A 16075-nucleotide genomic window follows, 5' to 3' on the forward strand; every position below is an offset into this window, starting at 1 on the left:
GACACACACAGGTCACATTAGTACACTGTCATACACATTAGAGAGACACTGGTCTTCTTGTTTTGTAAGTTATTTAAAGGGTCTGACCTTGAAGAGAGTCAGTCTACAGATGTGTTGGTGACCACTGAGGCACTGAGGCCATAACAGCCTTTGTTTGTAGCATCTTAACCATAAATATGATAAAGACAAACACTGTTGGACATGAATGTTGGGGTGATATGATCAGCAGGAATAAAACACAGGATGTAGCTGCAGGAAACTGGAAACAGTCCTGTTGAAAACTTGTGTTAAAGTTTCTTTTTCTAACCCAGATGACAAACTGTTGCTCAGCGAATAAAGAGGAAACTGTGGAAATAACACATCGGACTTTTATTCTGAAGGAGGAGTTTCGCTCTAACCAACTAACAAAGGGGCTGTATGTTAAACCTGCCCTTTGATTTGAAATCTAATCCTTTCCTGCTCAGTAATACCACAGATTTAAAACTGTTTAAAGCCCTCAAAAACTGTCAACTGCACCAAGTGCCTGAGCGGTTGTGATCAAAGGCAACAAACAGCATGATAATCAGGACCGATCAGAGAGCAGCGTGACTCGCAGCGCCCACGGAGGTTTAAAGACGCAACCTGGAAAAACACAAGCAAGAGCAAACTCTGCTGCGTATGACAAATGACACCAAGAATACTGAGCTTCTGTTTGTAATTACACTGCAAACAATCAGTCTGAGAGTCATTCAGTAATTTATGATAATCACACTCTTGTTTCGGCGGTTTAATCAAGCAAAACGTCTCCGCTGCTTTTCTTTGTTTGATAGAAATTGGGTTTTGCACTTTTAATCAAACACAAAAAGAGAATCCGAGGACGTTCCGGGAAACCGTGCCGAGTTGTTTTCACTATTTTCTGAAAAAATACTCCACGGATTAATCGATGGCAGCTCTGAGAGGATCACAAGAATCAGCTACAACTGCAGCTCGGCCCTGCAGACCTCTCACGTCATCAGGTGGTTCACCTACAATGAGATCCAGATGTGCTGCGGGCGCTTTAAGTTACTATAGTCCTGTTCTCTGGAACAGAACGCAGGCTGACCTGAGATCCTCCCCTGCAGTAATCAGTGACGAATCGTGATGTTTAAACAGCGTCAAGACATGATCAAAGTCACAGCGTGCTGCTGCCGTTCTTTGGTTTTAGTTGGAGGTGTTATTTTCCAGGCTGTGTCGTATAGCGTTTCTCGTCTTTCCACCACTCCCTGTACGTTACATACATTCTGAGGAGGTTTCTTTATGTTTTGAAACTTCCATTCACAGCCACAGGATGTTCAGAGAGCTTTCATGTCAGAGTGGAGCTGTTTTCAGACTGTGTGGGAGCGACCGCAGAACTAAACGGGTCAAAATAAAAACCTCTGATTGCAGCTTTGAGAAACAGTCGAGCCTAACATCCTTGATAACAACAGTTTAGGCCTCGAAAATAAGACTGGATCAAAAAAAGAATAAGGAGGAGGAGGAGGAGGAGGAGGAGGTCGGCTTTCTGTGTTTATATGAACAGCTGACGAGCCTGAATCCTTCCAGGCAGCGAGACACGAAAACAATCAGTGAGACGAAATGTTTTGTTTTGGAGCAAAGCTGAGAGACAGGGACGGGAGTTTTCAGGAGGAATTTGGGAGAGATTCAGTTCCTCTTTCTACACACTGAAACGAGATACGTGTTCCTTCACATTTCCCTCAGAGGTCAGGTGGAGCTGCGAGCTGAGTGAATCCACCTTCTCGTGGTCGGATGCATGTTGTCTCGTCTACAAGTAGACATGTAAAAATAAGTTGTGGGTTTAGCGTCAGAGCTCTGGATGCAGCATCTCGACAGTCGTGAGCTTATTGTGAGGTTGCCAGGTTTGAGCTCTGTCCTGACTTTTAGAACAGACTGCTGACTAGCTTAGTGAGCTAACAAGTTAAAACATGAGAGAAATGTAACTGATACCAACCTTCTTATCTGACTCAGAGTGACGTATAAAAACTGCTGCTCCTTTAAAGGGTCAGTTCATCCAAATTATGAAGAGACAACACCCAACCAAACAACAGGAAGTTCAACCTGCTGCCGTCTGACAAGTGATACAGATCTACCTGCTGCCATACCAGCAAACTACAGAGCAACTTCTTTCCTCCTCAACTCCAACAACTCTGATTATTTTGTTCTTGTTCTGTCTGAAGGGGTTAATATGTTTAAGCTGACCGTGATAAATATCACAGACGCTGACGGCTGTAAACTGAACTTTTATTTTCTATGATTAACAAATAAAAAATAAGAGGGCCTGATGAAACAAGTTGAAAAAGGCAGCTACTTGCAACGTGCCGTTCTGCAGCGTTGGTTGGAGCTTCTTAAAATCTGAACAGGGATAGTGATAATAAAAACCAACAAAACCAGCATCGGATGGACTGTACTCATAATCAATACGCCACAATAATATAAATAACCAGCGCCAATTCATCAGTCAATAAGTGTGTGTGTGTGTGGGCGGGGCATAAGCAGGTAGGAAACAGAGGGCTCGGTGGGGACAGAGCACCTGCTGCAGCACGCCAACACGCCGTCTGCGGCCATTTTGTCTTGACCAGCAGACTTCACTACAAGCTGATTGGCTGTTGAAACAGGTGACGTGCTTTAAAACCAGCCGCCGGCCATTTGACCAGCTGAGTGTCAGGTGACATCATCAGCTGGCTTGAGTCCAGCTCAGACCAGCCAGTTCACACCACTGACACTTTTCTCTGTGACGTTCTGAAACAGTTTCATCTCGTCGAGAATCTTTGGTCTGAACTGAAGCTGCTAACAAAGTTCCACTAATTCAGTGATAAACACATTTCCTGTATATTCTTCACAATAAAAGCCCCCTTGTTATTTTGTTACATAAAAACTTTTAATGTGAAGCAGCAAAATAAGGAAATGTTGAGCTTCTAAACAGCAACTTCACACAACTTCTAATCTGACCGATAGCGAACATGAAACAGTGAAATAAATCAGATATCTAAAGTAAAAACAGGACGCAGGAGAGAAACTAAACTCCAAAGCAGAGAGATTCAGTTAGAAGCTACAGACGTACTGAGAGCTGAACACACAGAGACTCTGTGGTCTCCTGCAGACAGAGCGGAGGAGAGTCTCGCTACAGGCACAGCTTTGGGGCCTGCTCCAGAGAAGGTCCATCTCTGGCCATCTGTAAACTGACAATGGAAACGCAACTCGGCACAGCATGGCTTGAGTCCGCGTGGCCAAAGTGACAGTGGAACAGGCCGATAATAATATAACTGTGACCCTCTAAATGAGTTATCAGCCTTTTTAATACTGATGATTTCTCTAACTGTGTTGAAGTACATGATGCTTCAGACGGCAGAGACAGTGTGACGTTCAGGTACCATACAGCAGTGTCTTTGGACGTACAGTGTGCACACAACACAGAAAATAACCAGTGGAAAACAAACAGCATCTTTGCCTAGAAACTCAAAATCGTGTCTTCCCCTCTTCTGAGCTTTCTCCACCTCCTCAAACAGACGCCGTCACTGTCACCATCAGCCAGTTGGAGGCTGCAATACAGACGACATGGAGACCTGATTACAGACACTGAGACCTGCAGACTGGACAGCTCTGTGGCTTCACTTTTTTATTTCATTCAGTCAGATGTCACTGTGTTAATCCACATTTACAGGTAAACTGCCATTAAGACTGATTTTAGACTCAACATAGAAGCACCTGATGTTTTTTTGATACATGTCCTACTTGTAAAAACTTTACTTTACTTTAAAGGGCGAGGCGATACTTCTGACGCCCTGGACGATAAATGAGGTAAAGACTTCCCTCTGTGTTACAGGTGAAGAGCCAGGAAATACAGGCCCCTTTTACACTGCCAGATCTTCTGTGAATGTTGGGCCGTTTTGCCGGCAAGCTGCGAGCGTTTAGACACACAGAGGCGGATTGGTGAGTTGATCCGAGGTGCCCAATTTTCCCCCTCGTAGACATACTGGTGGAACCCTGTTAGTTTAAACAGACCGAGGTGGCCTTCTGCAACGGGAGGTGCTGTTGAAGACTTGTGGGAGGAGCTGTTGATGACGCCGCATGTGCGAGCCACTGGCGGTGGATAAACAGGAAACAGCTGATAGCAGGAATTAGCGAGCAGCTAGTAGCAAGAGGGAAACACAAACCTGACAGACACTGTAAAGATGAGCAACTGGGGAGACAAGGAATTGCGCGCCCTCCTTGTCCTCGCAAACGAAGAGGCCATTAACCGTCAGATGACGGGGACGGTGAAGAACGGGCCGACTTACGAGAGAATCACCGAAGGACTGACCAGCCGCGGCTTCCCTCCCACGTCACTGTTTACGTCACATGCTGAGCTACATGTTTTGTTACTTGCTCACGCCCCCCATTGCCCCGAAAAAGGCACATTCTGTATAAACAAAAGTAGGCAGGCAGCATTTTGCTGCACTCCCCGATTTTGTTTTTATACTGCCAATGCTGAAAAAACACTGATTGGGCTTTCCTGCAAATTTGCACAACTCCTGTTTAAAAAGGGCTACAGTGAGTGCTGGACGGAGCAGTGAGTGACAACAACCCTGCCCACATTTAAGGGTGCTGTTTGCAGTGGAAACGCTTAACGGACCGAGGGTCTAGGTACCATGTCTGAAGGGTTACTGTTGCTTCCAAAGGAACTGTACTGAATGCATTTGGTGGAAACAGGGCTTAAAATACTACAAGTAAAAGTCCTGAATCCAAAAGTAAAAGCACAGAAGTGCTGTCAGCAAAATGTAGGCAACTCAAAGTGTAAAATGTAAATGTAAAGTTTCTGGCTGTGATAATGGTGTCATTTTGGTGATTTTTAATGCCTATCAAACCCGCCTATTGAAGGGTACGTTTTCTTTAAAAATCAGCAGTTAAATAAACACAAACACAAGCATTTAAAGCTGTATGACGCTGCCATAAGAAAAAATAATAAACATCACTCCCTCCTCTGTGTTTAAAAAAAATAATCTGACATGTCTCCCCCTTTTGGCACCATCTTACCCCCTCATAGATAATGAACAGTCCCTTACTTAAGTAAAAAGTAGAACTACCAAAGTCTAAAATGCTACAAGGAAAAGTCCTGAATCCAAAATGTTGCTTATGTAAGTACCATCAGAAAATTGTAGGCTCCTTAAAGTGTAAAAAGTATACATAAATATATGATAAATGGTGTAATATTGGTGATCTTTAAAGAAAACACACCTTCCAAACTGGCCGGCATGTTTTCCTTAAAATTCTGAGGTTAAATAAAAACAATATACAACCATTTAAAGCTCAACAATGCTCCTCTGAAGACAGAAGCTGCTGCTGTTTAGCACCACCTCCTGCCCCTCATGAATAAGGAACAGTCCCTTAAAGAGAAGCTTTAAGCACTGGAGGTAATAAGGTAAAGAAAATCCACATGATGTCAGTTTAACTTGAGGTATATATAATTATATATTCATAACAGCCCAGTTATGAGTTAATATCTAAGGCTGGTACTGTGATTTATTTGTACTTATAATTTATGTTCTGCTGACAGAGATGAGGGAAACACTACATATAGTGGAATAAAAATACCTGCAGGCTGATGGAAGTGAAATACAACATCATGTCAGACCAACATGTGTCTGATTGTTTCATTTTCCTGTAATTAATAACAATACTTTGCTATATTAATGTGCTGCAGTGTGAGAAGTGTTGGCAGACACACTTACAGCTGCTAATGAACAAATAAAATGTCTGTTTTACAGAATGAGAGCAGTGAAAGTGCCTTCAGGTGCTCTCTGCTCTCTTTAGCTGATCTAATCCGCTCATACCTGCTCATCCAGCAGCAGGAGGCTAATTAGCTTAAACTAGCTCAGCTAATCAGCATCCAGGGAAGCTAATGTGGGAGCTAGCTGCTAGCCGGGCACACACTTGGAAAAATAGGTCAGAACAGAGAGCTCAGGTGAAAACGACCCCGGGCCCCGGGATAAAGAGCCGTTATCCCCCGGTTAACGGACAGTTTGGTGTTACGGTACCTTATGGAGGTCAGGCAGCCGAGGAGAAGGAGGTGAAGGAGCTAGCTGAGCCGCTAGCTGCTCTGATCCTCGGATCCAGCTGTTTTTTTTTCCTTGTGTCGCCTCGCTGTCTTGAAAAGCACAAAGACTTTGACATATGGGCAGCAGAGATGGAGCAGGCGACACGAGGGCTCACTCTGAGCGCGTTTCTGAGGACCAGATCAGTCAGACAGGAGGGAAGGACTACAGTTTTACATCTACATATAGGCTTAATGTGTGTTATAGTGTCTGTTTAATGTTTATGTAGAGTTTGGAGGATTATTAAAACACAAATATCAAAAATATGTTCAGATCCCTTATTTTAGTAAAAGTACAGATACCAAAGTCTAAAATACTACAACAAGTCCTGAAGCCTGAAACCATTTATCAAAGTCAGAAACTGTTTAAACAGAAATTATCGTTGTTTATTATTAACAATTATTCTTTCCTAATGTCAGTACAACCTTTAGCGATGCTTCTTTTAGCTATTACGCCCCAAAAATATGGAACACCCTGCCTTTAAACATTAGTGGACACTTTTAAATGACAACTTAAAACATATCTTTTTAACATAGCCTATAACTAGCAACTAACTGTTAGAATGTTCAGAATATGTTTTTTTTTTTTTATTAATTATTGATTGATAAATGTATTTATTCTTCTCTTTTCTCCTTGAATGAGTGTTGTATAACTGCATGGTTTTATTTCTTTGCTGTTTGTCTCTGCCGTCTGAATTGTAAAACACTTGTGCTGCAGTTTGTGCGTGACAGGTGCTATATGATATAAATAAAGTTCATTCATTCATCATTGGATTTCAAATTTCTGTAGACCCATCATGTGCCACGAACGCTTCCGTCAGACAAACAAACAACAAATCCAACATCACCAAATTGGAGCTTAAAATGGTGATATTTAATCAAAGTCACTTTACTCTATGTCTCAATAAAATTTGGAAAAAAATAAACAAATGGAGGCTTTTTTCAACTCCAGGATTTTGTCTTCAACTTTTAACTTTCAAGCTTCAAAGTTCTGAATTTAAGGGTCATGCAAGGAAGCTCAAGGGAAAATATCTGTACGGTCAGGGAGGCTGAAAATACCCCCTCCTCTAATAAGTAAAGAACAGTCCCTAAGTAAAAAATACATAAGTGTCATCAGCAAAGTGTGGGCTACATACTGTAGATACTTTTCTTAAACCATTAAACCATTACACCATTTATCACAGCCGGAGACTGTAAACACAGAAAATATCATTGGATTTTCAAAATGCCCACAGTCCTAAGACACATAGTGTGTGACGAACGCTTCAAAACATAACCAAATCTGAACAATTTAAAAACAAAATGTTTGCACAAACTAACGTGCCAATAAATTGCACTTAAGGAGCGACAGCATGTGGACCTTTTTAAATGTTGTTTATTGCTATTCTTTTACCTTAAATGGACATTTTTCACAACTTTTAACTTTCAGACGTCAAAGGATGAGTTTCAAAAATCTAATAACTAATTTATGGCGGAGAGAGGGTCAGGCAATTCCCACTGAAAAAAAGTCAAACGCCAGCCCCCAGGGAATGCAAAGAGATCTGAAACAGATGATTGGCTATAATTAAAAATGCAGAGGGAATAATCAGTGTATCACAATTTTTATATATTAAGAAAAATACAAGAATAAAAAGAGTTCAATTTTTCAAACTGCAAACATTGATTTTTTTAATTTGATGAGTATTAACTGTAAGGATCTTAATTATACTATAACATAAGCCACAGTATTTTCTTCAGCTATTTTTATCCCAGCTCTGTGGTGAGGCTGCAGTACCTCATGTGACCTGTCAGACTGAGAGCGTTTCCTTTGGGTTCCTGGTGGTTCATCGTGTCAATAGACGATCTGTGCAGAGGAAGTGGAGCCGTTACATGAGTCCGTTATCCTTAGAATAAAGACTACAATAAAGCTGAACAGAGCAGGATTTACTTCTTATATTAACATGTGTACATCCTGAAATGAAGGGAATTATAATTACTATGTTTTATCTTATCTATCTTTATTTATTATTTAAGCTGAGGTACTGCAGCTTCACCTTTATTTCTGACCACAGTTATAATGTTATAGGCTGTTTACATCAGGGAAAGGATGATAAAACTGAGAATAATGTAATAAAAAAGATGAACCACAGTTAATCTGTCTGCGGAAAAAGTTTTTAAAACAAACTTATTTGCTGTTATACGTGTTTGTAAATGACTTTGGAGACCTTTGGTTTCATTTTATGAAAGGAAACTGTTGTTTTAATCCTAGTTACAGTTGCTATGTGTTTGATAATTGCTTAATTTGACTGTATTAATATCTAAATATTAGATTCGGGGTCCAGAGGTTGGGTTCATCCTCCAGAATGAGACATTTGACGTCACACACAGACTTACATAACTCTGAGTGTGTGAGGGAGACAAACACAGGAGCAGCTCCACACACACGTCTCTATAAATGTCCTCTGTGTTTCCATAATAACAGCCTGTGGACCTCTGCTGTGGTTTAACGCTCATCAGCTCACGTTCACCTCATCAGCGCCACCTGGTGGCTCAATCTGAAACCACAGGCTTGTCAGAGACAGGAGGGCACTTAGTGTCTCAACAGTTACAGCTGCATCAGTAACATTTCTCTGAGTGTTGGGGTTATGAAATACATTAATGAAACTGTCTCATTTATCTGCTTCAGTTCAGTCTGGGCAAGAGTTTTTAAGTGCGTTACAGAGAGAGTGCTAAAGATAAAATCAGACGGTGGAGTGACACTAAAATGTGTAATCACAGCAGTGAGAGCTGTAACTGTGACAGCCTGCTTCTGATTTCACCTTGTCTTTGAATGGAAAAAATCTGTGCTGCTCCAGAACCAAAAGAAAATCTAAATAAACAAGAAACATTTATTTACAATGAATTCAGTTCTGCCTTTACTTTGCACGCAAGTATTAATTTCCAACCATAATTCATGGCCTGATACGATAGAAGACAGAGCCCTCTGTAGACTCTCATGCAGGAGGACGACATCACAACACAATATAAAAACATATTCAAACAGAGAACACTATATTACACTAATATTGATCCAAAATATTTCTAACAGTCTGCATTTACAGTTTCACACATTTAAATTTCACTCAGGCTTTTTTTCTGCACCTGTACAACGATGGAATAAATCTGATGTTTTGTTTGACCTGATTAATTGGATCAGTATCTGCACAGGTGCTGAACGTATTAACTGGATCAGGAATCAGCCACATATTACAGTTCATAATTAAACACACTTTTCTTGTCCACTACATTGATTTGCAGCAGTGACGAAAAATGCCTAACACTGTCACCACTTCCTGCAAATCATACTGTGAAGTTCAGTTTTGATGATGACCTTTGCCGCCAGCTAAAGACCAGTTCAGACTAAAGACTGGCGATGAGATGAGTTGCAACAGACAACTACTTGCAATGTGCCGTTCTGCTGATGATGGCGCTAGATTAAAACTCACCCAGGTTATTACGATTAATTCTGAGGGGAACATGAAGGATGAACCACATTTTATCACAATCCATTCAATAGTTGTTGAGATATTTCAATTAATATCACAAATGAGAACCTCATGGTGAAGCCAAAGTCAGTATGATTCACCCTCTGGGGAACATGAACATACAAGATGTGTTTTTTGCAAAACGGCTATCCATCAAGTGATTATTGACATTTGTCAGTCCAATAGACAGACACTGCTGTCCAGAGCCCTGTTTCCACCAAGCACCGCGATATAGTTTATTTCAGTTCGGTTAACATTTTTTCTGTTTCCACTGTGAAAAGTTGTTGATGGTACCAAGAGAACCGTTCTGTACCGTTCCCACTTTTGGTCCCTGTTTGCCTCAAAAGACCTGAATGAACAGAGATAAATTAGCCACACAGTGTTCAGTCATTCACTGGTTTTCAACAGCTGCACAGTGTAGATGTGCTTCTTCTTCTTCTTCTCCTCCTTCTTCTGCTTCTTCTTCTTCTTCCAGTGTCCTAATGTCAGCTGTTTCATGAGCTATCCATCAGCTCCTCCTGTTGGTCTCCCTGACACAAAGCTGCATGATCCTGTTGTCCACTATGATCCATTCCTTCAGGTTCATCTGTTACTGGACACTCTTTCAGCTGTTTGAAAGTCTTCTGTGTCGGCTCTCTGTCTTCTTCAGACTCCATCTGAGCATCACTGTCTTCTTCCCGAAGCCTCTTCTTACAGACTCTCTGTTGATGATCTACATGAAACTCTTTCACTTGTATATGTTGATGTTTTCCTCCTCTTTTTGCTTTCTTTATAGGTCTTACATCAATCTCCATCGGCTCTGCGTCCTGACACTCAGCTCCTCTCTCTGAGACACTCTTAAAGTCCTGTATCTGCTCTGTGACGTCTTCCTTTATGTCCAGTTGTTGTTGCACTGCCTGCTGCTGTCCTTCCTGTCTGACCTCATTGACCTCCTTTGGAGTTTCAGTAATGTCAGCTCCTTTATTTCTCCCCAACCCCTGTTTTCGTCTCTCTTTCCACGGTATCCATTCCCTCTTGGTGGATGGCTTTGGCTGCTCTTTGGTTTCGCCCATCTTTCTCAGAGATGTTTCTTGCTGTTGATTCTCTGCCTGGAGCTCCTTCTCTTGCTTTTGTCCTCCAGCTGTGTCTTCATGTACTTTGAGGTCTGGTGTCTCTGTTGTTTCCCCACTGACCGATGGAGGCTTATCCTCTCTTCCATCCCTCTTTCCCTCTGTTTCCTCCACTTTCTTGTTCATGTGCTCCTCTTGTTTCTCTGCTTTACTTCCTGTCGTCGTAGTGACGTCCCTCTGATCTTTGTCTTTCTTATTCTCATGTTCAGCCGTCTGTTCTGGTCTGTTGGCATCTAAAACTTGCTGGTTGTCTCCTCCTTCCTGTGTTTTGAGCTCTGTCCTCTCTGACTGAAGCTTCCTCTCATTCTCCATCTTCTCTTCCTTCAGTTTCTCCTCTTGTTTCTCTGCTTTCCTTTCTGTTGTTCTCTGAATGTTACTCTGGTTTCCCTCCTGATCTTTGTCTTTCTTATCCTCATGTTCTGCTTCTCTCATCTCCTGTTTTCTGTCTTGTAGTAGATGTTGGCTGACATTTCCTTTCTGTGGTTTGAGCTCTATCTCGTCCTTCTCTGTCTCTTTTCTTTTCTGCGTCTCTGATTGAAGCTTCGTCTCGTCCTCCACTGTCGTTCTCTCTGCCTCTGGGTGTGATGGATCTCTCTGGTTCTTCTTCCGTCCTATAGAACCTCCCTTTTTCACTTGCTCCTTCTCTTTCATATTTCTTTTCTCTTTTTTGTCCTCATCAGTCATTGGCTCTTGCTGTGTCTCTTCCTCTTTTTGCACATCCTGATCACTGTGGACATTTTGCAGCTGTTCTTTTTGTCCTTCAGCCTCCTCTGCCACTGGAAGACCTGAATCTTCTTTTACTGGTTTCATCTTCTGCTCTACTCCACCCTCGCCCCGATCACGCAATACTTGTCTACCTGTCATGTCCTGCTCTTGATGATTTTCTCCTTCTGTTGCAATTAAAGGTAATTTTTCATTTTTGATTGATTTCACTTCTCTCTCTCCTTCCGTTCTGTCCATGTCTGGATTTGTGACAAGCTGGTTCTGGTGTGTTTCTCTTTCAGCTCCAACCTGTGGGTCTTCATGTTCACTGTGAGACTGTGAGATCTTCTCCTCTCCTCTATTGTCTACATTATTCTGTCCTTCTCTTCCTGCCATAAGAGGTACCCTCTCTTCTTCTCCTTCCACCACAACCTGAAATCCTGTGTTATCACTTCTAGATGTGACCATCGTTTCTGCCTCCGTCTGCTCAGGTCCGTCTTCATGGCTCCTCCTCTTGTTTTCTGTGTGAAAAGAGAAGCAGGAAAGACGGGCAATGTTTGTCAAGAAATCAAAAATGATACAACTGAAAACATTCATTAACGTGTGTCAAATTAAAATCAGTTCACAACACTGTCCTTCAAATATCAGTCTGTAATCAAAAGGCTGCAGCAGGACACTGAACATGCAGAGAGAAGTGAAATCATTTTATCACTTACTGAATTTCTTTCGTCTCTGTTTCCACACGACAAAGACAGCAGCAGCAGCAATTAACACCAGAGCAGCACAGCCTATAACTGAGCCAATAATAACATGTTGACTACCAGGAGTAACAGGAGTACTGGGAGTAGTGGGAGTACTGGGGGTACTGGGAGTAGTGGGAGTACTGGGGACCATGAAGAAATGATCTGAAATGATAAAACACAGAAGGTGATGTTCATATGAAGTCTGAATCACATGATTAACACATATGAAGTGTACTAACCTGGAACCAGGACGTGTGTCTCTCTGGTCTGGTTGATGTTCTTCTGATGGACTCTACAGGTGAAGTTGTTGCCGTGTCTCTTGTCCACAGTCACATTGCTGCTGACAGTGTAGAGGTCATCAGGACCTCTGAGTGTCTCTGTAGGTCCAGCAGAGAGGAGGTTTCCCTCAGCGTCCAGCCACAGCACCTCAGGCTCTGGATACCAGCCTGCAGACTCACACTGTAGAACCACTTCACTCATGGTCTTAGTCATCTGGATTACAGGTGAGGAGACGGCACCTGAAGATGAGAGGCTTTATAAGCTTCTACAAGTGGTGGTGTCACTGAGGGTGTAAACTGAAAACACTGAGTCAGACAAACACTCTGTGGGTTGTAGTAAAGTAAAGCGCAGTTTCTGAAATAAATCTAGATGAGGTTGTTTGGCTTTACAGTCTTATGGAAAGCAAACACCGGCCTCCCAGGTGACGGTCAATGGTTTCTGGACCCATCCGCCACCCATCCTAGTCAGATTTGCGCCCCCTTAACTTTCGTTGTTGTCCTACTGCCTTTCCCCCTGACGCCGCCGGGCACTGTTTAACAATAACACGACCAGCTGTGTATCATGCTGATGTGAAAGGACAGCTTTTTTCGTTGCTGTCTGATGCTAGAAGTCACTGACCAAGCACCGAATCCACTTCGGAGCGGACTGACAGGGCTAATTGTTAGCATCATGGTAAATGGACTTGCACTTGTATAAAGTCTATCTAGTCTTCTGACCACTCAAAGCACTTTTTCATACTACGTGTCACATTCACACACTGGTGGCTGAGGCTGCCGTACAAGGTGCCACCTGCTACTCAGTTTTTTGTTTTGTTTTTAGACATTCACACAGTCATGCAGTAACAGAATATTGATTCAGATTTGACCAGTGCTGCCTAATTGGACAGTTTGACTGCACATGAGCAGTGATTGACATGATTGACAGCTGCTTTAGGGACTCCTTGGCTCTGATTGGTTGGAGGTGAATCCATTTATTGAGCCAAGTATGTGCGACTCCTCTACGATAGGTGGAGATATGCCCCCTTTCAGCTTGTTAGTATTGGACCTTTTTCCTGTTGACCTATTACGTCACAGACCAAACAATGGACAAACAAGTTAGCTACGGTTAGCTAGCAGCTAACTGCTACCATGGTGGACAACTTTACAGCTCTGTACATTTGGTCCGTCCAAAAAGTCACGGCTCTGGATGTAGATTTCTCCATGTTGTTACCGGCTTCTTCTTCTCTTACACATTTAATGCTATTGGACTTCCGGGTCAAAGCCCGGGGCGGAAACTGTGGAGCATGCTCAGAGCGCCTCGGCCAGTTTGGGTCTGATTGACTGTATACATGCAGGAGTCATGTGATCTGGGTGTGTTAGTCCCACTGTGACACATTCGATTTATTACAATTACAGTTACAAAAGTCCACTTTTAGTTGGACGAACAGGATAAATGTGTTTCTCTAATGTCACGGAAACGTAGTGACCATGTCCTAGCAGCAAGTGAGTTTCAACAAATATGACAAAAAGTTATTTTCAACCATTACTAACGCAAAGAAACACAAAGTGTGCCCACTCACCAACAACCAGCTGAACAGTCAGAGCTCTGCCTATTGCTGGAATGAAACATCTGTATGTTGCCTCATCAGATCTTCTCACGTTGGACAGTTTCAGTGAAACGTTTCCGTGCTTCAGTTCATCAGTGAACACTGATGTTCTTCCTCTGTAGGACGGATGTTTCTTACTCTCCAGTTCCACACCGTCACGCCACACCACCACAAACCTGGGGTCCAGGTCAGGTCTCGCCCACTCTACGGTCATGTCATAGGCATTCATGGCAGGGTTCAGGTGACACGACAAAATGATGTCATCACCGACTAATGCCACTATTGGCTGAGACGGACCAATCAGCTGAGACTGACCTGAAAACAAACAGGTTTTTGATTCTGATTTCTGCAGCACGATACACTCTACACTTTGGATGACTTAGCTACTGCATCTATGCACTAACTTTACATGTTAAAGGGAAATTTCGGTTTATTTCAACCTGTCTCCTATCGTCCTAAATTTGTTTCAAGTGACTAGCAATAATAGTTAGCATGTTAGCCGTTAGCCTAGATACAGCCGGGGCGCATAGTAGCGTCAGACCTGTTAAAACGTAAGTGAACGGGAATGGCTGCTGCAAGGCTGCGTAGCTCTGGAGATTGGTGGTGTACCTGTGAATGCTGTGCCCCAGTGCCCACAGAAGAGGAATGCCTCTGTTGCAAGGAATGGGACCGGTTGCAGCCTTATTTTCAAGGTCTGGATGTGACCGAGGACGAGACACCTCCACCTGGAGTAGTATCCAGCTGGGCTTTATCTAGAGCTCGCCAGATATATTTCGGCCGTGCTTTGGAAAGCAGAGCTAGATGGCAAACAAACATGGCAGCACACCGGTAAGGTAAGACAACACGTTTACATGTGGTTTTCTATATGTTCTCTGACATTTATCCTAACGATATGAGGCGGTCTTTGTGGAAAAAAAGCTTGTTTAGTGGACTAACTTTGCACTTGAAGGTTGCCCGTTCACTTAGGTTTTAACAGGTCTGACGCTACTATGCGCCCCGGCTGTATCTAGGCTAACGGCTAACATGCTAACTATTATTTTTATGTCACTAGTCACTTGAAACAAATTTAGGACGATAGGAGACAGGTTGAAATAAACCGAAATTTCCCTTTAACATAAACCAGAGTGTCAGTGTGATTGACCTGTACATGAGTGTATCAGGGCGAGGAAGACAACAGGGTGGAAAAGCAGGACAGTGAAGGCACCAAACTGGAAGTTCAGAGACTGTCTGTCCGTCACGTGAAGCATCCTGGAGCTCTGAAAACAGAAACGAAACAGTTAAACAGAAAAACACTTCATGCACTTCACTCTGATGTTCTCATGAACAGCTTTATTCATTTATTTTGCTTATAAACATGATTTTGATCTGATGACATGTTTCAGAAATCTGATACAGAAAATGACACATGACTTCTGTCTCTGCGCACCCTCAGTGTGACAGCAGAGCGGCTCAGTGGCGCCCTCTGCTGGCCACCAAGCTAAACTTCATGTTCATGTTGGCGGATGAATTAAACTGTGATCACACTGAGAGCGTGAAGCCGAGCGTGAACTCCAGTGACCTTATTTCATACACACTTTACACTCATACAAAAGAAACTGTGTTATGTGTTTCACCCTCACCTTACAGTCACACTGTGATTTGGTTTGAGAGTTTAGTTTCACTTTCATTTGTAACAAAAGAAGCGACACTGTAAATGAAACAATATATATCTGTATCTGTTTATGAGAGGAGCTGCAGGCTGTAACGTTCAGGCTTGAAACACAGACTGATTCAACACATTATTTCCTACATGCTGTTGCATGTTCCTACGACGCTCCCCAGGGGACACACATCTGTGGCGCAGAGGAGAACACACGGCGGGTCACCTCTTATTAAAATCATTTTATAATTCATATGTGATGTAAAGACCAAGCTAAACGCATGAACACATAACTATACAGCATTTATTAAAACATCTGCATACCTGCTGCGTCCCTGTCAGAGTTCCCTGGAGGCGCTCCACGGTCAGAGTCCAACAGAAAAAAAAGGGTAGGTGTAGGGCTGGTGCTTCCGGTCACCTGGAGGATCAT

General features: G+C 42.7%; 1 protein-coding gene across 1 annotated transcript; it reads right to left on the reverse strand.

Annotated features, from left to right (window-relative positions):
• Positions 1 to 10082: 10082 nt before the first annotated feature.
• On the reverse strand, positions 10083 to 16059 carry LOC125889692 (trichohyalin-like). The gene is made up of 6 exons (XM_049577735.1): positions 15970 to 16059; positions 15154 to 15262; positions 13980 to 14321; positions 12382 to 12660; positions 12116 to 12304; positions 10083 to 11920 (listed from the first exon to the last, which is right to left on the reverse strand). The coding sequence occupies exons 2-6, from the start codon at positions 15251 to 15253 to the stop codon at positions 10083 to 10085; spliced, it is 2748 nt and encodes a 915-aa protein (XP_049433692.1). The 5' UTR covers positions 15254 to 15262; positions 15970 to 16059.
• Between the last annotated feature and the right edge of the window lie 16 nt (positions 16060 to 16075).

The sequence above is a fragment of the Epinephelus fuscoguttatus genome, linkage group LG6 (genome assembly GCF_011397635.1).
Source record: "Epinephelus fuscoguttatus linkage group LG6, E.fuscoguttatus.final_Chr_v1".
Taxonomy (NCBI): domain Eukaryota; kingdom Metazoa; phylum Chordata; class Actinopteri; order Perciformes; family Serranidae; genus Epinephelus; species Epinephelus fuscoguttatus.